General features: G+C 41.0%; 1 protein-coding gene across 2 annotated transcripts in view; it reads left to right on the forward strand.

The window, feature by feature from the left end:
• The window catches only part of NOX3 (NADPH oxidase 3), a 265,187-nt gene extending 240,874 nt beyond the window's left edge, over window positions 1-24,313 (forward strand). For both annotated transcript variants that reach the window (XM_039528217.1, XM_039528218.1), the window contains 6 exons: window positions 62-154; window positions 1,582-1,835; window positions 4,576-4,738; window positions 11,615-11,761; window positions 19,444-19,568; window positions 23,766-24,313. In XM_039528217.1, coding sequence (XP_039384151.1) covers window positions 62-154; window positions 1,582-1,835; window positions 4,576-4,738; window positions 11,615-11,761; window positions 19,444-19,568; window positions 23,766-23,892 — 909 coding nt within the window. In that variant the 3' untranslated portion in view covers window positions 23,893-24,313. The remainder of the gene's footprint in view (window positions 1-61; window positions 155-1,581; window positions 1,836-4,575; window positions 4,739-11,614; window positions 11,762-19,443; window positions 19,569-23,765) is intronic.
• The last annotated feature ends 190 nt before the right edge of the window (window positions 24,314-24,503 follow it).

The following is a 24,503-nucleotide window of genomic DNA, read 5'->3' on the forward strand; positions in this document are numbered from 1 at the left end:
CAGAAATGAAAACATTTTGATTCTTAAGTTTTGATGTCTTTTTATGTGCAACTTTCTGCAGGCTTGGAAATGGGTTTTCGGTCCTGTGGTAGTATACATCTGTGAAAAAATTGTTAGGTTCTGGAGATTTCAGCAGGAAGTTGTCATTACAAAGGTATGTAATATAGTCTAAATGTCTGAATAAAAAGCAATGTACAAATGAAATGGTTTTATCCACAGACCTTTTTTATTTGCTAATTTTGTTGATGACCACTCTGTAGCTTCATCTTGACTGCTAGCTTCCAGTATTACCATGTAGTTTTGCAAAGTATTGCTTTTTTATTTGGTTTTAGCTTTTGCTCCCACTCCAATAGTGAGTCCATAAGTTCTACATGTAAGCAAACTTGTTCCTCAATGAACAGACGCCCCCGCCAACTTATGTAATCGTTCCATTCCAGAAAGCCTAGCATAACTTGAATTTTGCATAAATCAGAAACGTATTCCCGTACGTTACACAACTTGAAAATCCTATTTCTGGCTTATGGAACTTTTTCCGTAAGTGCAAATTTGCGTATGTCGGGTCTTGTGTAACCCGGGGAGCGTCTGTACCAGATTGATGAGGCAACCTGTGATCAGGTGATGTCTCTCTCTCTTTGGCCCTACAGCGTGAAATCCTGATCTTAGCAGCAAAACTCATACTAACTTTAATAGTGGTCCAGGATTCTACCCATAGAGCCTGGAGACCTGAAGGGGATTATGAGGCATATCCTTAATTGGTAAAAATAGTCATAGCTCCATTGAAGTCAATTGAGTTATGACAACTTATGTCAGCTGAGGATCTGCCTTTAAGTTAAAGGCCTGTTTATCTCACTTACATTAGTAAGTAAATCAGGAATAATTCCACTGAAATCAATGAGTTACACAGCTGTGAAACCAGCTTTAAGTGAGATCAGACTCAGACTCATTGTCTAGGAGGATAATTGTGGCAGATGAGCCTTGATGGTAAAGTCACTAAAATGAGAATTTCAGTGGACTGAAATTTCTGTTAAGCAACCATTCATGATATTGAAAAACTCAGTTGCTTATCTGAGATGAGCTTTTAGTAAAAGTGAATTAGAATTGTATTCAATGGGCTTGGTTCTTCTTACTTACTTTGATGTAAATCAGCAATAACATCATACATGTCAATTGAGTTACACTGGAGTCAAATTGCTGTGAAAGGAACGTTAGGCCCAATATGTTTGGGGATACAGTTGTGTGGTCTCTCTCAGACTCTCAAGCTAAAAGTTGCCTAAAATGTGGTTTCTCACACAGGCTTCACGTGACTTCTCAAATCCATAATGCAAAATACCATATAATACATGCAACTGAAATTCTTAATTTGATGTTGAATAACAGTAGCACTATGATATATTGTATAGTACATTGTCCACTGCCAACTTAAAAACTAATGTGTATCCCGCTTTTTAATTCCTTTTGGTTGAAGGCAAGTAGAAGTGAACTAGAGGAAGCTTTGTAACTTACTATAAATGAACATGTATTCATAATTAACACAGCAGAACAGGACAAATCGATCTTTTATTGTGGTTTACTGTGGTTTAGGTGGTGACTCATTCCTCTGGAGTCCTTGAACTCCATATGAAGAAATGTGGCTTTAAAATGGAGCCTGGCCAGTATATATTTCTACAGTGCCCTTCTGTATCCCAAATGGAGTGGCATCCTTTCACGCTTACCTCAGCTCCTGAGGAGGAATTCTTCAGTGTGCACATAAGAGTAGTTGGAGATTGGACAGAAGCCCTGTTCAAGGCCTGTGGAGCAGAGGAAAAAGTCTTTAAGGAGCCCTGGAAGCTACCAAGGTTTAAATACTAATTTTTGTGTGTGTTGCCTTTTGTACAGTACTAGATGATAAACTTGGAACCATCTCAGTATGTCATTATGCTAAAGAAAAATGAATATGGACATGAACTTAGAGCTCTTAGTCATCAAGAAGGTCTGTCACAAATCCCTGATTCAGAATCAGCTTATACATAAATATGGCCATTTAGCTGTACCTGTATATTTATGAATCAGATTAAAATGACAGTAGCCATTTATGTATGCTAGCTTCCTATCTATTAACTTATATATTTAGGTTCTGATAATGGCACCTATCATCATAGTATCTTACCTCTTTCTTGCTCCCTAGCCCTGTGTTGCGCTTCCCTACAACTGTGGTTCTCAACATGGGGTACCCAGAAGTCTTCTAAATATTTGCCTAGTTTTACAACAGGCTACATAAAAAGCACTAGTGAAGTCAGTACAAACTAAAATTTCATATAGACAATGACTTGTGTATACTGCTTTATACACTGAAATGTAAGTACACAATTTTTTCAGTTATAGTGTGTTGTGACACTTTTGTATTTTTATGTCTGATTTTGTAAGCCAGTAGTTTTTAAGTGAGGTGAAGCTTGGGGTACACGAGACAAATCAGACTCCTGAAAGGGGTACAGTCATCTGGAAGGGTTGAGAGCCACTGTCATATAACTCTCTACCAGTACCTGGATCTCTTTTCTACCTCCATTCCTTATCTCAGAGAGAATTCTACTTCTCCCAGCTGTCTTTCACTGGGTCTAGGGAACTATCTTCTCTCTATTGACACCTATGTGCTTCTTCCTCTTTCCCAGCATTCTCCCTCAATTCTGCCCCAGCTTCACAAATCCTTTTCAGTTTCCTCCCTCCCCCTTAGATCTTTGTATAGAGTTAAGTAAGGCAATGAGGTACTAAGGATTCTTAGAAGTGAGTGAGACTTATAAGTATGGTGCGGAATGTTTAGATTCATGGCAGCAGCTTGTGTGTCTCCTAATTGTTTACTACTAGAAATGGTTCTATGGCTTGCTAGGCATGGTATGCAACTCCTATGGGATCTGCAAAAAGTAATATGTTCAGAGAATTCGTGTTACTCGTAAGTAACCTTTGTTTAACTTCATTTTCAAAACAAAAATCGCCTGTTTCAAGTATTAATAGTAAAGGATGAATTTTCAAACAGTGCACAGAGATTTAGCCATCAACATCTACTGATATTAATGAAATCATGCTGCTAAATCATTACTGCACTATACAGAAAATTACTTCTAAATATTCCATAAATGCTATATGCAGAGAATGGTACATCTTATATAATTGTAGTGTACCTACCACATGCTATCTAGACAGCTGATGACAAACCTCATCATGTATGTTTTTATGCCCTAAATTCCCACTGACTTCAGTGGGAGTTTTGAGTGGGCACAACATGCACAAATCAAGACAGATGTAGAGAGAAAAATAGATATTTATATAACCACATACTTAGGTTTGTGGCTAAATTATCAAAGATTGTTTTTTAGTACATGTTTAGTTGCTATTTCACATGCAATTACCCACGCAAACCACTGGAAATACTTGAATAAAAGCAAACCAAATGACTAGTGTAATTGAAAATGGGAAATAGAGTAATTGAAAATGAGACGTTTGCTTATGCAGCAACACCCTTAAACAAGCCAGCAACATAACATTCAAAATAATAGATTTTCAAATAATTAATGTAAATGTATTTTGTGGACTGTTGCACAGTGATTACCTCTTCCTTTCTTATTAGCGTACTTAACTCTTCCTACAACATCTGCATGTTCATTTACACTATTTAAACTTCCTTTTACTATGATTCAGACAATGACATCTGCAAGTAAACAGAAAATCTGGAATAAGGGAAATTTATGTTTCCTGAAAGTAAGATGTTAGCTTGTGAAACAATCTTCCAGAGGAAGTGATGGAAGCACCATCACTTGGGTAATTTAAAACTAGGCTGGACAAAGCACTCAAAAATATACTGTAGGGTTACATCCCATGCTGCAAGAAGGATGGATTAGATGATTTAATAGTTCTTTTTCAGCTCTAATTTATATCATTCCTATCCAAATTGACTGATGCTGATTGAGAACTGTTGATTCTGGAGGAATTCAGACCTGAACGAATTTCTCTTAATTCTGATTCTAAGTAGAGTTTCCAGTTTTATTAAGTATATTTTATTTCTGAATTACTTGTTCCTCTGAAAGAGTTCAGAAACTAATTATTTGCTTACATATGATCTTTCTCTCTATCTCTTTCATTACCTAAATATATACTGAAAACTTTTCAAAAAGATTAATAAATCTGCTCCTCTGTCCTTTAATTTATACAATATGGAAAATAAAGCTCTAACAACAGGATGCTTTGCAGTAAATCATAATTAAATATGCAAATACCTTGGCTAAATTTGGACATGTAATTATATGACTAATCACATTTCAGAAAGCCTGAAAATTGCAATTGCATGCTTAAATAGATGGCCAGGTCCCAAACTCACATGGATGCTCTTGTGCTCTCATTTCACACAAAATAGTTGCTTTGCTATGAAATGCCATCCACTGAAAATTAAATCTTTGTGCAATAGCAATTTGTGTGACAGTTTAGACGTGTGATTTTTTATATATGCAACAGAAGCACTATTTTTGAAAATGTAGCCCAAAATCTCTCAGATTTTGAGTCACATTGATATGTTACTTACTTTTAACAAATGATACTTTCTTACTTCAGACTGGCTGTGGATGGACCATTTGGAGCTGCAACTACAGATGTTTTTCACTATCGAGTCAGCGTATGCATTGCAGCAGGGATAGGAGTCACTCCATTCGCCTCCATTCTAAAATCCATATGGTTTAAGTGCTGTAATCCTAATACAGAACTGACGTTGGAGAAGGTAGGGAAATTTGTTTATAATTCCTTTAAAAAGTTCACTGCCCTCACATCCTCTGGTAGTATTTTACTAAGCTAATTCTTGTCAAAATTAGATAACCAGCTCCTTCAGGTTGAGGGTAGAAATTGCTTTAGTTTCTGTTGAGATGGAGGAACTATCTCATTTGTCTGCTGTCCAGTGGACCCAATGAGTTTTCAGAACTTTCTGAGATAAAGTACTTTTTAGCTGCTAGCTTACTCTATTAAAGGCCTAATTGAACATTTTTATTACCTCAACCACTGGTGCAGTGGCATCTCCTTACAATTCACCTTGATACCCAGGTAAGCCATAACAAAAAAGAAGCGAGGGTGGAGCATAGGCGCCAACTTACTCAGCTCCCAGGGGGTACTCAACCCCTGCTCTGCCCCAGGCCCCATCCCCACTCCACACCTTCCACCAAGTCCCTGCCCTGCCTCTTCCCACCTCTGGCATCTCACCCTAGGTAAGGCTCTTGGTGTTGTAATGTTCTCTTAGCGTGGGTACAGGAACCCTGGCCTGCCCTCTCCACTGGGCTCCGATACAGGGCCAAATGGTGGGCAGCTCCAATCGGTGCCTTGGTATGCTAAGCAGTTACCTTCCTGGACCACTTCCTACCCCAGCCTCCTTTAGCTTCCTGGAGACAATCACTTCTGTCTAGTTTCTGGCCCGTACACTCAGTCACTAGTCTCTTCTTCGTGGGTTCTCACAGGTCTGGATTGTCAGATCCCAGGCAATGAACTCCAAGGGCAGTACTTTCCCCTCAGAACAGCCATCTGCTCCCTTCCACTGCCACCCTCTGAGTTGTTCTCTCCTTTTTAAAGTCATGCCTCCAGCTTGCATAGGCTTTGCAGGTACGGCTGCTTGAGCCCGGAGCTGATCCTTAACCCCTTTCTCTTCCATGTGGGGTTTGTGTACCCCATCACAGTTCCACACTGGCAGTCATTATTAATGATTCCCTTCAGCAATGTACAGAGGTCTCCATCTACAGTTCTGAAGCTAAAGATTATTAGAGTATGGCTTTGAAGGCCAATTGTCCAGCGCAGAATTTGTATTGTCATTGTACTTTCTTTCATAATTTAAAAAAAAAACCATACTGACAATGGGTTGGGATCTCAGCACGCAGATAAATATTTAACCTTTCACCCATTATATTTAATAATAGAGGAATAAAAAAGATGGAAATATGTTTTAAAATTGTCTGCTTCTAACCCCAACATGCACTCCGTTTTCGTAGTTAACTTTTTTAAAAATTCATAGACGTTTGAGATGCATGCAAAGGCAGTTAAACCTGTAACTCACCCCCACACCCTACAAGAAACCTTTCCCTCTTTGCCTTTTCTCCTCCAGCTGTTTTTTCACCTCTTTCCTCCTTCTACTCAGCTGCCTGAGGAACTGAAGTGCAATGATAATTCTCATAAATCATTGTAATTTTGAGGTGGGAGGAAATTAGGTTAATTAAAGTATTTGCAGTAAAACTAAGGCATTAGATAGTGCCTGGTGCTTCCTGGTGACTAAACCAGCAAGTGTCTCTCACACAAAAAAGGAGTTAAAACAAACTTTTGGTTTTGACAAAAATGGATTTCTTTCAAAAAGTAGCATTTTTCTATGAGAAAATCCCTTCTCAGTCAGTCCTGGAGGGTTTTTGAGCTCCACTTCCACTAGCAGTTTTCATGAGGGCTCTTCCGGTGTAGTATTGTGATTCTGTAAGCTACATTAAGCAGCTATTGGCTACTTTCTCTCCTTGCAAAATAAGATAGATTTTAAGTAGAACAGAAGGAAGACAACAGGGTCTTTAAACTCTCCAGTAGATCCACTGGTTCCAAACATGAATTATTTCTAATAATGTAATTGATTAAAGTGTGCCTGAGGCTGCAGGTCCTGGACAGCACCATGAAGTTAACATATCTTAATTCTCTGAACTAATTTTGTAATAATAATAATTAATAATAATAAATATGGCAGTGCCTTGTGAGGATAGGGTGAAGAAGAGACAGCTGGGGTGGAAATGGAGAGAGTGAAAGAGTGAAACACTAAAAGGAAAGTGGCAAGTAAAAACTGTCCCTTCCCTTTCCAGCCATTTTAACTCACTTTCTAATGTAAAAATTCAACTGGAGCTGTTCAGTGTTTCAGATTTAGAGCCAGAGCCTGCAACTGTGTCTGTGGGCAGACCAGTGTAAGGGTCCACCCACAGGGACCTGAATGCAGGTCCAAGGCCTTGATGTTTATAAAATAAGGGGAGTTAAAACTGGTGGTTTGATGACAAATTGCTGCTGAAAGAGCAGCGTGGTTTCTGGGAATGCAGGAGATGAGAAGGGGTCCAAATAGACTAGGGAAAGTGTGGGTGAGAGGGGGAGAGAAAGAGAATTAACAATATCCCATACTTTAATAGCAGCAAGTCACTTTTCAGGGCATGCACTAGAAGACTTTGTTGCCTTCTGGGATGGATAAAGGCACAAGGCTGAATGTACTTAAGGTGTGCCCGAGTGACCCACTAATTTACGCCCTGCCATGGCTTTTTGCTATAATGCATTAAGTCTCACAGGACCTCTGTGAGAAACAGGAATACGTTTATTTCTACTTTACATGTAACTTTTCTGTTTCACAGTTTCTTCATTAGTGTAATGGGAATAATGATACTTATTTCTCACAGGTGTTCTGAGGCTAAAATCATTAATTTTGGAAAGATATCTTGAAATCTCAATGGAAGGTGCTGTGGAAGTCCAAAGTAGTATTAGAATTTTTTTATCAGTCATGTAAGTGAGATTGACATAATCTCAGAGTAACTGTTTTTTTCCCATTGACTAAAAGCTTCCACTTGTGATATAATTACAAATAATTTAATCTGTCTCCAAGTATGCGGCACTCGCCTTCTATAGCGGTGAGTACCATAGAAATGTCGATGAAGGAAATAAATAAGAGGATTTTCTTTTTTAAAAAACAATTTCATCTTGATTTGAGTACAGCTATCATTACAGTTATTAAACTAATATTTCCTAGTGTTGCCCACATATAGTTGAGATATAAATACTAATAGCTTTGCATAATGTCAGCAGCTGCATAATTTAAAAAAACACAGCAAATCAGAAGCGAACACTTTTATCTAATTGATTTTTCGCAATTAAATAGCCTTAGCGTGTAGTTTTCCTATTGCTTTTTTGATGGTTAGGATGGGACATTTCAGTACTCATGACTGGACTGTTACCGCTCAGTTTAGTTATGCACAAGCTGGTTTCGTCCTCACCCCAGCTAGCCCCAATTTTGAAATGTTGTAGTTGGAATTTATGAAACTGTATTGGTTAACCCAGATTCTAACACTGGCAAACAGCTGTAACCTCTTGTTCCCTATTTAAGATTCACCCCATCCCTCAAACTTTCCAGCAAAATACAGTAATTTGGAAATACTAAAAGGCTGCAGAGTTCATGTTGTCAAATGTAATGTCATGTTAAAGCTGCTTTTTGGAAACAGCGTTTATGCCTATAAGGCTGAGTGCTAAATTCTTGATCGTCTTGTTAGTGCACCCATGCAGGACCCTCACCTTTGAGTGTGGAGGATAGAGATAACTACAGTGTGCCGGACTATGCCCTGTAACCCAAAGGGGGTGTGGTTACTCAGGTTGTGGCCCTCCACAGCCACCCAGAAACAGCTCTGGGGTAGCCCCCCCTCCACACTACACATTTAAGAGCAGCAGTAAGAGCAGGTGATGAATATTTTCCCCTTGCTCCCAGTGTTTCTCAAACTGGGGTCGCCGCTTGTGTAGGGAAAGCCCCTGGCAGGCCAGGTCGGTTTGTTTACCTGCCCCATCTGCAGGTCCGGCCAATCGTGGCTCCCACTGGCCGCGGTTCACTGCTCCGGGTCAATGGGGGTTGCTGGAAGCGGCGTGGGCTGAGGGACTTACTGGCTGCTGCTTCCAGTTTGAGAAACACTGCCCTAGACCCTCCTCTAATTCACCCAACTCTTCAGAGTGAGACACACGAACATCTTGCCATGTAATCACTTATAAAACAAAACATATTCCCTTTCCACCATCTACCATTTCACTAGAAGCTACACAACTCAGTCTATTTCATCTTTCTTGCATATATGTGTACTAGAAACATCACTATGTGTATCTCATTTGTCCTCTACGTAAAGCTTCAAAACCTCACCCTCCATAAGCATGCCTCAAATAAAACTTTACCCCTATTCATTCTACACACATGGGCTGTAAATGCCAAATTATCACAATAACCAAAGCACAAATTTATTACATGTAGAATGTGATTTATTCAGGATATGAAAAGCTTAGTTATTAGTAACACCTAAGAAGTAGTCCAGTTAAGTGAATAAAGTATGGGGCTACAAGACTAGAATTAAGAGTTTGTTTCGCTGAATTTGAAGGTGGAATTAACCAGTTTTCAAAATGTGCTGTGTTTGAGACAAAAACACATTAGGCAGACCTGTCAGACTTCCTTTGATATTTAAAGGTCAAGGCACTGGGGCATGGTGAGGAGAAAGAGAGGCAGTTTGGATTAAGAGGAGAAATGATATACAAAATGGTATAAAAATCATGGACACAGCAAAACAAGAGCCAAACATCACTTTTCTGACTTTGTTTATAGCTTTGTATCCCTTCTAACATCCATTGTCCCATTCGTTTCTTCTTAGATTGTATACTCTTTGAGAGAGAGAAGCGGCTTCTTATGGGTTAGTAAAGTGTCTAGTACACTTTGGGGGACTATACAAATAATTACATTTAAAAAAACATTATTAACGTTGCAAGGCGTCCAGTCCCTAGCATCTCATCCAATCTCAGGTTCCACCAACCCTCACTGGCTCTGAATCCCACTTCCTCTTAGCTCCTCATCCAATTTCCCTATTCTCCCCCCAGCCATCTGGTCTGCAACCCGCTCCCCCACCCCATACATTTCCCTCACTTGCTCCCAGTCCCAGTCCCAGTCTCCTTCCCCAGACAACCCCAGCTTCCCCTCCAGCTCCCAGGCCCAGTCTCCCTTCCCTGCCTCTCAGTCTCACTCTCTTGACCCAGCTAGTTCTAGTCTCACAGATTTTGCTCTCAACGCCAGTGCCTGGCCTTAGCATTACAGGGAAAGTCCAGCTTCACCCCTTGGCTGGTGCATGCTCAGTTGCTCTGTGGGAACGGTGCATGGAAAGTCCAGTCATGTGTAGAAGCTGTGAGGGGATGGAACATGCTAAGTTTCTCTGTGAGAATAGTGCATGTGCAGTCCTGTCATGCAGAAGAGCTGTGAGGGTCTGGAGTAGTGATGGGCAACCTGCGGCCTGGGGGCCGCACAAGGTCCATCAGGGTAATCCACTGGTGGGCTGCAAGACAGTTTGTCTACATTGACTATCCACAGGCACAGCTGCCTACAGCTCCCAGTGACCGCGGTTCGCCGTTACCAGCCAATGGGAGCTGCGGGAAATGGTGCGGGCTACAGGGACATGCTGGACGCTGCTTCCTGCAGCTCCCATTGGCTGGGAACAGTGAACCGTGGCCACTGGGAGCTGTGGGCAGCCGTGCCTGTGGACAGTCAATGTAAACAAACTGTCTTGCGGCCCGCCAGCAGATTACCCCGATGGGCCGCGTGTGGCCTGCGGACCTCAGGTTGCCCATCACTGCTCCAGAGTCTGGAGCATGCTCAATTGCCTTGTGGGGGTGGCACATGCATAGCCTGGTCATGTGTAGCTGCTGTAAGGGGCTAGAACACGCACAGTCACTCTGTAGGGATGATGCCTGCGCAGTCCATTCAGCAGTAGGAGATGTCAGAGGCTTGAGCATGCACAGTGAGGAAGGAATCTTTAGGGGTTTTAGCTGTTAAGCGATAGTAATGATCTATTGAACCATTTGCAAACTGTGATTTTTTCAAAGGCTTATAACTTGGACAAATGTAGGTGGATTGTCAAAGATGACAAAAGGCTCCTCCCTGACACAAAGCCCGCCCCCACCAAATTTCTATTCTCTGCTCTATAACTTGAGGGCACTAGAGCATTACAAAGAATAGGTCTCAAGAATTTTTCAACATGGGCAAAACAACATATTTTCCCTTAGTCTCAGTTTTGGAAACAGCTGTATCATTTTAGGTGAAATTTGCCCCCCCCCCCCCCCCCACCAAAATCATCTTGAGGCCAACACACAGCAATGAAAATTTCAGCCCAGATGGTTAAAGTTTGGCAATGTTATAAGCAACTGAAAAAAAACCCTTTCATTGGAATGTCTGGCAACCTTAATAGTAGGTGGCACTACCAGCCCCACCTATAATAAATGAAGAGCCATAATAAATGTATTTAAGAGTTTTGTCTAGGAGCATAGATGTTTAATGCTGCACTCAATACGGTACACTTTGACTAAAGGACAGAGTGGGCTAGTTCACAGATTTTTCACCTTTGGAACCAGAGTTCAATACCACAGTGATGGGCATGGTATAAGAATCTCAACAAAATAGAATAACTTTCTTAGTGGATGAATGAAATTGAGTGTGGTGGTCTCATCTTACTCCCTGCTTGATCACATCTCGAAATCACTGCAGAGTTTCATAGGATTTTCAGTCTCTATTCAAGAAAAATGCAGAGTTAGGTTTTGTAAGCCATGATGCATTGACAGAATTAGATGGCTTGCATATTGCCTGTCTGAATTAATACTTTAATCACTAAATTCACTCACATTTTTAAGAAGAAAAAGGTGTTTTAAAACATACAAAGAAACTCCACAATGTCAAAAGTAGATGAGATTGTGTTTAAATTTCCACTGGAGTACAGTAGCATGCTATAAGATTAACCACTTATCTCAACATAAATAATTTAAGAGCTTTATAGAAAGCTTGTTGAAAGCTTATGTCTTGTTGAATTTCCTTACTTTTACCTGACAGGTTTATTTCTATTGGACTTGCCGAGATGCATCTGCCTTTGAGTGGTTTGCTGATCTCCTGTTCTTGCTGGAAACACAAATGGCTGAGAAAGGGAAAACCCATTTTCTTAGTTATCATATATTTCTTACTGGCTGGGATGAAAGTCAGGTATTAATGAAATAGGTTTGAGTTAATGTATTTTCCAGTATGGCAGCATATGAAACAGGAACAAGCAAATGGATGAATTAATGTAATTATATTAAATTCTTGAAGTATTTGATAAACAGGGTTTTTTTCTCCTAAAATTTCCTTTTTAAATCTTTTGTGATATTTTTCCACACTTACACCATTATAACTCCACTAACAGGAAGCAAGGAGACAAAGATCTGTAAATATAGAGCCCACTTCCAATTCAGCTTTAGGAAAATAGGAACATAAGAATTGCTGTATTGGATCGAACGTGGGGTCCATCTAGTTCAATATCCTATCTCTGGAAGTCACCAGTACTATCTGCTGTAGAGTAAGGTGGAAGACAACTTGCCAGCATGGAAAATTTCTTCTGAACCCTAAATTGGATGTTGGCATGATGGTTTGTGGAATGCCTTTCACAATTATTGTTATTTTTAATTCCTTACTTTAATTCCTTACTTAATTCCTGCTTCAGCTGGAGGAGGAGCTTTAAAGGGAGCCAGATGGCTAAAAAAGGGGTCAGTCAGGGTAGGAGGACAGATCTATCCTGAGAGCTCCTGAACAAGGGAACTACAAAAGCCTTTGCTGCCAGGAAGGGGCTATCAGCTGGGCTGAAGGGTCAGAATTTTCTTTTTTTTTGCTATCTTATATTGGACTTTGAGACTTTTTGGGAGGCAAATGGTAGGAAGTGACCCAGAGAGGCAGCCTCAAGGCACTTCAGTATGCTGATATTTTTGCCTCTAATAGGGCTCTTGGTTGCAGCCCGGTACAGTAAGAGGGCCTGGGCTCCCCTACCAACCACCCTTGTTGTGGAGAGTACAAAAACCTCCCTTCCACACACCCCTCTCAGAAGTAAGGAAAGGGTAGAGATGTTGAAAGCCCCAAGGCAAAGCTGAGTCACCTAGAGGGCTCAGCAGGGGAACTTAAGGCCCTCCCTATTGTGAGGACGTGGGACTATATCAGCGTTTCTCAAACTGGGGTCGCCGCTTGTGTAGGGAAAACCCCTGGTGGGCCGAGCCGGTTTGTTTACCTGCCCCGTCCTCAGGTCCAGCCAATCGCGGCTCCCACTGGCCGCGGTTCACTGCTCCGGGCCAATGGGGGCTGCTGGAAGCGGCGCGGGCCGAGGGACATACTGGCCGCTGCTTCCAGCAGCTCCCATTGGCCTGCAGTGGTGAACCGCGGCCAGTGGGAGCCGCGATCGGCCAGACCTGTGGACAGGGCAGCTAAACAAACCAGCCTGGCTTGCCAGGGGCTTTCCCTACACAAGAGGCGACCCCAGTTTGAGAAACACTGAACTATATGTATTTCTTTTGACTCTGTTACCTCAGAATGGGGTGAATTAAATTAGTGACCTGGCTGGAGGGTAGTGAGTTCTGCAAGTTAATTTTGTGTTGTGTGAAAATGTATTTCCTTTAATGAGTTTTAAATTTGCCAACTTTAAATTTCATTGATAGATCCCACTCTGAGATCTGCATGCTACTTAGATTAAGGAGGCTCATTCAGCTTCTTCTCTCTTTATTTAGCCCCAAATGTGTCTTTTCTTTCGCTCTGCTTTTTAATTGGTCAGTCAAGTCACATTAGATGCAGGAAAGGAAAACCTCTCGTCCTGTTTCTTACTTTTTGTTCTTTCCGTTTAATGAAAGGACTCGTACAGGATTCAAAAAGAGGAAATATATCACAGGTCATTCCTTTCCTTGTAGCCTTGCTCTTCTCTCATCTTAATTCCTTCCCACTTTCCCTCAGGGATTATTTAAAAGGTAATGACTTGAGGTGCTTTCAACATTATGGGATTGATTTTCAAAATGTATTTGTGCAGTTGTTCACACACACATAGTCCAACAGCCTCTTACATCAGTGTCTCAGCCCATGGGTCAGGACTCAAAACTGGGTTGCCAGAATGTTTCAAAGGGTCATGTGGTCCAGTCAGCAGGGTAGGGCCAAACCTGAGCAGTGCTGCAACCCCACAGGTTGCAATGCCCAGAGCTGAGAGACAAGCCCAGCCAACCCCACAGCACAGGAGCTGCAGGAGCCACCACTCTGTGGTAACTGGCCAGCCTAACAGGTAAGCGGAGATGACAAGTACTTCTCAACTGGGCCACCTGCTCGCCTCAGAGCCTCAGAGCTCGGCCAGGAGGGTGACAGGACCAGGCCCCAGCTCCCCACCTTGGGGAGGGGGAAAGGCCCGCAGAGAGTCATTGACTGATGGGCTGGTGCTGAGTCCCAGGCCCACACCAGCTACCCTACCACCATGACAGGGAGCCAGAGAGAGCAACACTCCCCCCCACCTTGTGTGTGAGACCTTAGGTACTCCCTCCAGCACACCTCCATCCCCCTCCCCCCCCATACACCCTCCCACTTTGTTTGAAATGTTGTTTCAATAAATAGATTGGGCTACTTTGGGGACAGTTTTTAAGTCACTTTGGGCTATTAATGCAGTAGAAATCTGAGAACCCTGAAACTCCCCCAGGGGCCAGGACCTGACCGAAACCACTCCAGGACCTCTATTCCCAGACTATTTACTGGGTTGTGACAGGCCACAAACATTTACAAATGGGTCGTGAGCCCAGAAAGGTTGAGAACCTCTGTCTTATACTAGTTATCTAACAGAGACTGTGAAAACTTCTTTTGGAGAGAAAAATCCACTTCCCATGCTGAAGCATGCAACAGTTTGACCAATATTAAATAAGCCATTGCTCAATGTTAGCAAACTCACAGGCTGTTATCTACCATCTATTTTCTAAAAATCTGGATTGAGGTATATATTTGAAATACCGGCACGATGGTTCACTTTTTGACCTCCGTCACCTGAATGCAAAGACTAAGGCCTGGTATACACTAAGGGGGGGGTCAAACTAGGGTACGCAAGTTCAGCTACGCGAATAGCGTAATTGAACTCGAAGTACCCTAGTTCGACTGACTTACCCGTCCAGACGTGGCGGGGTCGAACTCCGCGGCTCCAAGGTCGACTCCGCCACCGCCGTTCATGGTGGTGGAGTTCCGGAGTCGACTGGAGCACGCGGGGAGTTCAAACTATTGCGTCTTGATTAGATGCGATAGTTCGAACTCCAAGAAGTCGAACTCACCGCGTCGACCCAGACGGTGAGTATAGACCTACCCTAAGACAGTGCAGAAACTCCTTCTTGAGGCACTCTTTGCCGACGACTGTGCCCTCATGGCTCACACTGAAAATGATCTTCAGCACATTGTCAACAAGTTCGGACTAACTATCAGCCTCAGAAAGACAGAAGTTCTCCATCAACCTGTACCTGGATCAAATGCTTCTGTCCCAAGTATCTCCATTGATAGCACTCAGCTTAAAGTAGTGGAGAACTTTAAATACCTGGGTAGTGTCATATCCAGTGATGGATAACTGGATAATGAGATCAACGCACGAATATCCAAAGCAAGCCAGGCACTTGGCTATCTGCGTGTCAAAGTTTTAAACCACCACAACATCCGGATGTCAACAAAACTGCTTGTGTACAGAGCTGCTGTTCTTTCATCTCTTTTGTACGGGTGTGAAACATGGACACTATATAGGTGTCACATCAAGCGGCTTGAAGCATTCCACATGCCCTGCCTCCGCAACATCATGAAGATCCACTGGCAAGACAAAGTGCCCAATCTTGAGGTCCTCGAGAGAGCCCAGATGACAAGCATCGAAATGATGATCATGAAGTCACAGCTACGTTGGACCGGTCATGTCAGCCGCATGGATGCCAACAGAATCCCCCGCCAGCTTCTCTATGGTGAGCTCTCCCAGGGCATCCAGCATATAGGTTGTCCACAAAAACGTTACAAGGACACCATCAAAGCCAATCTGCAGTATAGCAGTATCAAACCCAGGGACCTTGAGGACGCCGCCAGCGACAGAACACAGTGGCGTGCAACAGTCAGGAATACCTGCATCGCCTTTGAGGAAGACCGCAGCCGGTGTCTACAAGAGGCACGCGAACGATGTCACAGAGCACCAGCAGTGCACAACCCACTGACCGTGAACTTCCTATGCACCATCTGCAGCCAAATGTGCACCTCTAGAATTGGCTTGTACAGTCATCAGAGGGCACACCATGAGACCAACAATAGATGATTTGCTCAGATTTGTCATCATCGGATCGATGGACTACCAAGATTTTCTAAACAAGCTAATCAAGAAGCTAACAAAACACATGGTCACCATCACCCACCAGCTGCCAATATCCTGAATCTTCACGCCAGAACATGGTACAGAAACAAACAATTTTTGCTCTCGGGAGTGACCACCAGCTCATAGACAGAGGTGGACATCTTGTTGGACCTTTGGACCTTTCTGTGGCATGTGATACCACCGAGCACCAACTACTATTATCCCCCCTCCAAAAGTTTGCAGGGGTGAAAAGAAGTGCAGTGAAATGTCTTTCTTCTTCTCAGACCAAACACAGAGGGTTGTAATTGGTAATAGATCCTCTACCTCCAGAGCTCTCACATGTGGAATCCCACAAGCCTTAAACTTCTCCCTATCTTACTTGATATCTTTAGGAAACAACTAGTGGAGACTGTGTTAGCTTAAATACCATACTCAGATAACACCAAGGTTTACATTTCCTTTACATAGAACATAACCAGCATTCTCTCCAGGCTATCCCCCAGCATTTGGCCAAGAACAACATTTGGATGAAGAGTAGTTGACTGAAGCTGAACCTAGGCAAAATGAAGGTGATGATTTCAGAAAGCAAGAATCCCTTTGGAGAATTTATTTCTTTCCCCTCTGTTGAGGGCATATGCCTTCAGACTGTTAAATTTGTCTTGATGTCCCTATAGATTCTTCTGCCACTGGATGGCCAAATAGACATATGGTGGCAAACAAGCCCTCTTCCATCTGTGGCTGGTCAGGAAACTGTGCCTCAAGATATCAAACCCGGTCCTGGCAATGCATTTGAGACATCTAGGCTTCATTACTGTAATTCATTATACTTAGGACTGAAGTCACAAATATTGAAAAAGTTCCATTTGGTGCAGAATGCAGCCACCATCTGCTGAGCAGCACAGCTGGCCATGAGCAAATCATCCAGTCCCTGCATTGGCTCTCCACTGAATAGACTCCAGTTCAAGTCCTCTACCACGATATTCAGAGCCAGTGTTTCTCAAACTGGGGTCACCGCTTGTGTAGGGAAAGCCCCTGGCTGGCCGGGCTGGTTTGTTTACCTGCCCCGTCCGCAGGTCCGGCCGATTGCGGCTCCCACTGGCCGCAGTTTTCAACTGCAGGTCAATGGGAGCTGCTAGAAGTAGCGCGGAGGGAGATACTTTCCACCACTTCCAGCAGCTCTCATTGGCCTGCAGCGGCAAACTGCAGCCAATGGGAGCCGCGATCGGCCGGACCTGCGGACAGGGCAGGTAAACGAACCAGCCCAGCCCACCAGGGGCTTTCCCTGCACAAGTGGTGACCCCAGTTTGAAAAACACTGTTCAAAGCCCTCCATAAGATTGGCCCAAGCTAGCAGGACCTCCTGTGACTGCTACGCCTCACCAGAACACTGAAGCTGTCAAGAAATAGAGGAGACTCGTGAGCACAAGAGAGGGAACTTTCATAAGGGATGGATCCAAACTATGGAATCCACTCCTGCAAAAGATAATGACCACAGGTCACACCACATTCAGAACTAAATTCCAAACAAATTTCTTGACTTAGTTTTTCTTCAATAATTCTTCACAAGGATAATAATAATAGTCTATAATACAAACAAACACGTTACTCCTACTTACAGAGGGAGGAAAATGGAGAGAGATTCTATGTTTGATTTTTAAATACCTATGCAGTGATGGGTGCAATATAAGAACCTATAGAGAGAGTAAATCTGCATGCAAATTATGCACATAACTGCATTTCTGTGCATGTAACTTGAAAAAAAAAGGCCTTATTTCTGTCTACATATAAGAATCCTGTATATTATTTAGGAGAAAAGGAACACAGGCATTGCTATGTTGGATCAAAAAATAATATATATTAATTATAATAGTGTTCATTATATTACAGTATAATAATTATTATTATTATCCCTCAGTATGACATCATAGGGATTTTTTTCACCTTCACAACATACAAGATCTTTAAGCATAAAGGGGGGAAAGCTACCATCAAAAATTTATTCCCATGAGTCACCAATAAATCCTGACCACAAACTGACTCTGTAGGTTTGGGTGGTCAAAAGTTTTGTTAAATTGTGCACAGAACTTCTGCATTTTAGGGGCTCCAATGTACTGGTTCTCTTTTGACTTTCCTTAATATTCTCACAAAGCCTACGAGCACTGGCTTCTGGAGATCACTAATCGTGATGTTTTGCACACCTACTGTATTCCTGAGCTGCTCATTCATACCCTGAGGGACTGCTCCAAGTGCTTTTGTAATCATCTTTGTTCTGTTTTCTATCATCATTCCACTTCGTGGCCGAGGTCTTCATACTTTTCCATTTCTCTTCCTCTTTCTTTTTTGTTTCTTCTGCTGGTATAGCAATATCAATTAACATGGTCTTGTTAATTGGTTTATTATTTATGTACTGGTTTGCTATAGTGCCTACAATGTGCTAAGTACTTTCCACGCATACAAGAAGAAATGGTCCCTACCTTGGGGAACTTAGTCTGTGTACATAGAGCATTGGACAGATGGGTTATTATATATCAAGTTTAGAAAATACATCTATTTACTTGTTCTGGAAGTTTCTCAACTGAGGTTAAAATGGGTGTGGATAATCCTCAATATCAACTTTGGTTCTTTGCCTCCTTGCTTACGGGTGGTGCAATAATGTTTTCTGAAAGGAGACTATTGGGGGAATAAGGGGAATGAAAATGGCAAGCAGAATTACTTGCAAGTAAATTTCCTTTATCAACTTAACAAAGGGAAGTTATTGCTGCTTGTCTGATACCATAGAGTATGCTATTGGTAAAGCATTGGCCACCGCTAATGATGGTATGTATATGCCGTATGAAAGTATGAGGTGGAATGTTGTTCAGAATATTTAAGCAGGTTCTTTTCTAGGCAAATACAAAAATAAAAGGGGTGGTAGACTGTTGTGCACCACTTGTGCATACCCAATTTGACTCCTCCTCTGTGAGCAACTGAAAATTCAAAGTACACACATCCTGGATACATGTAGAATTCCTATATTGCATATAATTGCTAATATTTATTTAAAAATCACCATTACTTCACTACTTATGTTTTTCCTTTCCCAAATCATTTCTTTTCAACATTAAAATGATTATCACCCGCTTAACTACCGGGAAATATTCAAAAGCTGCTAAGAAACTTAGGAATCTAAGTCCATGTTTGCAAAAGTGACCTGGGCCCAGACTCTCAAATGCACCTAAATACCTTTCAGGATCAGGGCCTTAGGAATAAGTCTCATTGAAAGTCAATAGGACTAGGTGCCCATGTACCTAAGTCACTTTTGAAAATGGAATTTAGGCTTCTAAGCCACTTAGGCACTTTTGAAAATATTGTTCTGCCCCCAGTCTGCTGTCTCTTTAGGGGCAGAGTGCTGCTCTCTGATGATAATTATAAGTCCCCCACCCCCAGTAATATATATTTCCACCTTTTATTCGGAGACAGTATTTTTACTTTACTTTTTACTCTCCATATACGTTATTGATTCTAAAACTATTGTCTTGCTGTACATTTTGCTTTAGGCTACTCATATAGCTCTACATGATGATGAAAAGATGGATGTAATTACTGGTCTGAGACAGAAGACCTTCTATGGAAGGCCGAATTGGGACACTGAGTTCAGGCAAATAGCAGAAAATCATCCTAGGTAAGGCAGGTTAGCTTCTAGCCTTATTATGTAACTCTTTCTCAACATAAACAATGGGAGGGCAAATCTTTTTAAATGACCCTTTTAAAATAATTTAGTTTCTTGCTATGTGGAAAGAAGATTTATGTTTAATGAAGCTTTTAATGAAGAAATCTCAGAAAGAGAATGCCAATAAAATCTAATTTTTGGATAAGAAAATCTAATATTTATAAATATTTCAATATCCTGGCCTTTGCCAGATATAATTGGAACACACAATCCAATTACTGTTCTGCACAAAGGACAAAGTAACATTAATTTCCCTTGAAGATGGTTATTAAAGAGATAAACTGTGATTTTTTTTCTTATGATGTCAAGGATATGTTTGTTCTCCCAACATATTTGGCTACCATTATAAGACTGTGCTGTTCTGTCATTAGTTCATCTCTGCTGGCAAAGACAGTTCATTTGAACCTGGTGGATTTGCTAGTGGTCTGAGAAAAGCTTCTTTGTTCCTGGAAGCCTTTGAAGAAAGAATTTGAAATATTTTTGTGTTCATCACCAGAAAATTCTGGAATCTTTGTGATTCTTTTCCATTTCCAAATATTTACCTGTTAATGCAAGCTAAAGGCCTGCATTCAGGAGAAAGGGTTGAGAAAGGAAAAGGAAAAACATTTTTTTATGAATAAAAAACTAAAATGCTAGAAGGGGAAGAGAGAAAAGAGTAAGCTTCAAGAATACCATAAAATTGAAAAAATAACAGTAATAGAGAAACCAATTGATAGAGGTAAAGATGAATACAAATCAGGAAATAAGAAGGAAGATTAAAAAATGGGCAAAGGGCTGACAATAGAAAATATAATTTTTTCCTTTTTATTATTTGTTAAATATTGCTACTACAAAATCATATTTTTAAATTTTAGGCTTGCAGTCAAATTTAACTTGCAGTCTAAACTTTATTGTTTGACAATATTCAAAATATAGTTGTGAAGTGAAAAATCTTCAAGAAAGACACTTTTTGTGCTGCTTTTCATGCACAGAGTAGAAGGTGATGGTGAGAAGTCCTGAATGTCGTGATGCTTTCTTAAGAATCCAGCACTGAAGTTTTAGGAACATGAATTTGGTCGTAATAGGCCTGTCAGTCTGACATCGATCCAAGGCAAGATAATGGAGTGGCTGATACAGGACACAATTAATAAAGAATTAAAGGAGGGTAATATAATTAATGTCAATTAACATGGATTTTTGGAAAACAGATCTGGTAAAACTAACCTGATATCTATTTTTATGAGATTAAAAGTTTGGTTGACAAAGTTAATAGTGTTTATGTAACAGACTTCTATAAGGCATTTGACTTGCTATCACACAACATTTGGATTAAAAAACTAGAATGATATAAAATTAACATGGCACACATTAAGTGGATTGAAAGCTGGCTAACTGATAGGTCTCAAAATGTAATTGTAAATGGGGAATCATCATCAAGCAGGTATTTCTAGTGGGGTCTCGCAGGGATCATTTCTTGTCCCTGTGCTATTTAACATTTTATCTACCTGGAATCAATCTGGAAGAAAACATAAAATCATTCCTGATAAGTATGTGAAGGATGAAAAAGTTGGGGGAGTGGTAAATAGTGATGAGGATAGGTCATGGATACAGAGCGATGTGGCTTGCTTGGTAAGCTGAGAACAAACAAATAATATGGCTAACTGTAAATATATATAGGTAGGAAAAAAGAATGTAGACCATACTTACACGATGGGGGATTCTGTCCTGGGAAGTAGCAACTCTGAAAAAGATTTTGGGGTCATGGCGGATGGTCAACTGAACATGAGCTCCCATTGCGATGCTGTGGCCAAAAAGGCTAATGCGATCCTTGCATGCATAAAGAGAGGAATCTTGAATAGGAATAAAGAGGTTATTTTAACTTTGCATTTGGCACTGGTATGACCACTGTTGGTATACTGTGTCCATTTCTGGTGTCCACAATTCCCGAAGGATGTTGATAAATTGGAGAAGGTTCACAGAAAAGTCATAGGAATGATTAAAGGATTAGAAAACGTACATTATAGTGAGAGATTCACAGAGTTTAATCTATTTACCTTAACAAAGAGAAGGTTAAGGGGCGACTTGATCACAGTCTGTAAGTATCTACAAGAGGAACAAAAATTTGATAATGGACTCTTCAGTCTAGCAAAGTATAACATGATCCAGTGGCTGGAAGTTGGTGCTAGACAAATTCAGACTAGAAATAAGGTGTAAATTTTTAAAAGTGAATGTAAATAACTATTGGAGCAACATACCAAGGTGTCATAGTGGATTCTCCATCTCTGGCAATTATAAAATCAAGGTTGGATCTCTTTGTAAAAGATATGCTGTGGTTCAAAAGGAATTGTTGCGGGGGAAGTTCTATGGCTTGTGCTATACAGGGGATCAAACTAGATGATTACAGTGGTCCCTATGAATCTATGAATTTGCTTATGAGCCTCAGTTAATACATTTAAGGTCAAATGTGAACTCTTTAAAGGAAAAAGTGCATGAGAGAAACATTTTATTGGACCTGTATGGGGCAAAAACTGCCCCTCCTCCATGCCCTCTGCATGTGCAGATGGTTCAGGACGCAGAGGAATTGGCATGGTTCTGCTGTGTGTGGGTAAAGGGGCAGCTGGATTTCATGAGGTAACCAGACTCAGGGCTGATTCTAGGGGCAGACAAACAGGGCCATCACCCTGGGCACCAGCTTCCAGGGGCAGTATAACAACTTCCAGAGGACACTGGACTGCTAGGCTCCCCCTCCCCAACTGATCGGCCAACCGTGTTTTAGGTTTTCTTTGCCTGACTGTTAGGGGAGAGTGGGTGCCAAAAATGTTTTCTGACCTGGCCAGCAAAATGACTAAGGCTGTTCCTGTCCAGGGTCTACATCCCTTGTATACCACTGAGTCCAGGTCCACATGGGCTCTCTTCTCTGCAATGCACAGTCTCTTTGCAGATGGAGTAGAGTGGTGGTGTATCTACTACACCAGGGGTTCTCAAACTTCATTGCACCATGACCCTCTTCTGACAATAAAAATTACTGCATGACCCCTGGACGGAGGACCAAAGCCTTTGGCCCTGGGCCCCAGCAAGTCTAAGCCAGCCCTGGCAAATGGGGTTGCGACCCACTTTGGGGTTCTGACCCACAGTTTGAGAACTGCTGTACTACACCATGAATCCACCATTCACACCTGCTCCAGAGTACAGAGCTAGGACTGTCCAGCTAGAGACTGGGGCAGCAGCAGCCAATCAGATTCTTAGCCATTCCAAGCTCTTATAGGTGCAATTGCTGGTGCAAACATTTTGGAACTCCAGTTCCCACTTAGGCATAGGTGTGCTTTGGAAATTCAGTGGTGGGCACATGTTCTTGGTACAGTATTAACACTTCTGCAACACTGTTTTTGTGGTTAGAATTCACTTGAACCTCATTTGCACTTTCCTTTGAGAAAGCTTATTGGGAGAAAACATCAGTTGTACCTCATTGCTGCAGATTTAGCTTCCTGCTCTAATGGCACAAATTCTGAAAACCTACTCCAGTAGGTGCACAGCTAATGAGTGTGTACTTTATATATTTAATGGATATGTGCAGTGTCTTTTTAAAAGCAAACCCTCCAACGATATATTCTATTGTGCAGAAAATAGCTATTTTTCTATTGTCTGTAAACATCATTGCCTAGATATTTGCAAACTTGGGCATGCACTTATTCATCTATGAGGACTACTTACATGTCAAGTTTCAAAATTCAGCCACTTTTAAATTATGTCTGTGGGCAAAAATGTATATTTTTTTCATCTTCATAGAACTCAAAAATAACTGCAGGGATTTTGTGCATTTTTTTAAAATACTTCCACTTAGAGACAAAAAATGGAAAATTTCAGCCCATGGAGTAGGTTTTTTTTTTTTGTAAAACTATGACAATGTGAAAACAGAGAGTTATCATTAAAAACATTTTTTTGCAACCTCAGATATAGCAATCCAGTTGAACACTGTAATAAAATGTAAAAACACTAAAGAAGAATTAAAAATAAAGATAGTTATAAAATAATACTTTGTGAAATGAACATGGGCAAAACTTTTAAAATGCATTTGTCAAAAGGCCATTTTAAAGATTCAAACAAAACTGACGATTGTCAAAAGATGTAGTTTATTTGTTTTGTTCTGTTATCTTTTTGTTATTGCTGCAGCAACAGCATCGGTGTATTCTTCTGTGGACCCAAAGCTCTCTCCAAGATCCTTCAAAAGAGGTGCAACTTGTATTCATCAGCTGATCCTAGGGGTGTTCAGTTTCACTATAACAAGGAAAGTTTCTAAACAGTATTTTTGAAATTTTATAATTGATATCATTGTATTGTATGCTTTTTCAGTGAAATCAGTGGGAGTTAGGGGTCTAAATATAGTTGAGGATCTGGGCCCAAGTGTCTTTATAATTCAGAGTTTTTTAAAAAAATTAAAACTAAAAACATGAAACCCCCACAGAATTTACATAAGTTAGTAGAAGACGCAGCTACGCTCTATTTTAAAAAAACAAAAGCAAAAAATATATTAGATTTGTACTGAGGTGTAAAACACAGTTCATAGGGATCATATAATGCATTTACCCATCCATGCAATAAAACTGTGAAGCAGAAAACATCCCAAGTGTGTTAGCAGTTGAATAAGACAAATGACAATATTATATATGTACAAACACATGGAAAAATATTCACTAGAGAAGACAAAACTATATAGACAAACAAACACATAAGGATAAAAATTACATCCCAGAGGACTTTAGAAATATTTTATAAATCTCCTGTTTGGAGATGGAGTTTGTATGAACTAAGCTGGGGCTACAAGATATAGTTGTATTATTATTGAGTTGAAGACGATGCATCTTTATTTGAAAATAGTGCAAGTTTTCTGAAATGTCTGTGAAATGATTA

This window comes from Mauremys reevesii, linkage group 3 (genome assembly GCF_016161935.1).
Source record: "Mauremys reevesii isolate NIE-2019 linkage group 3, ASM1616193v1, whole genome shotgun sequence".
Classification (NCBI taxonomy): domain Eukaryota; kingdom Metazoa; phylum Chordata; order Testudines; family Geoemydidae; genus Mauremys; species Mauremys reevesii.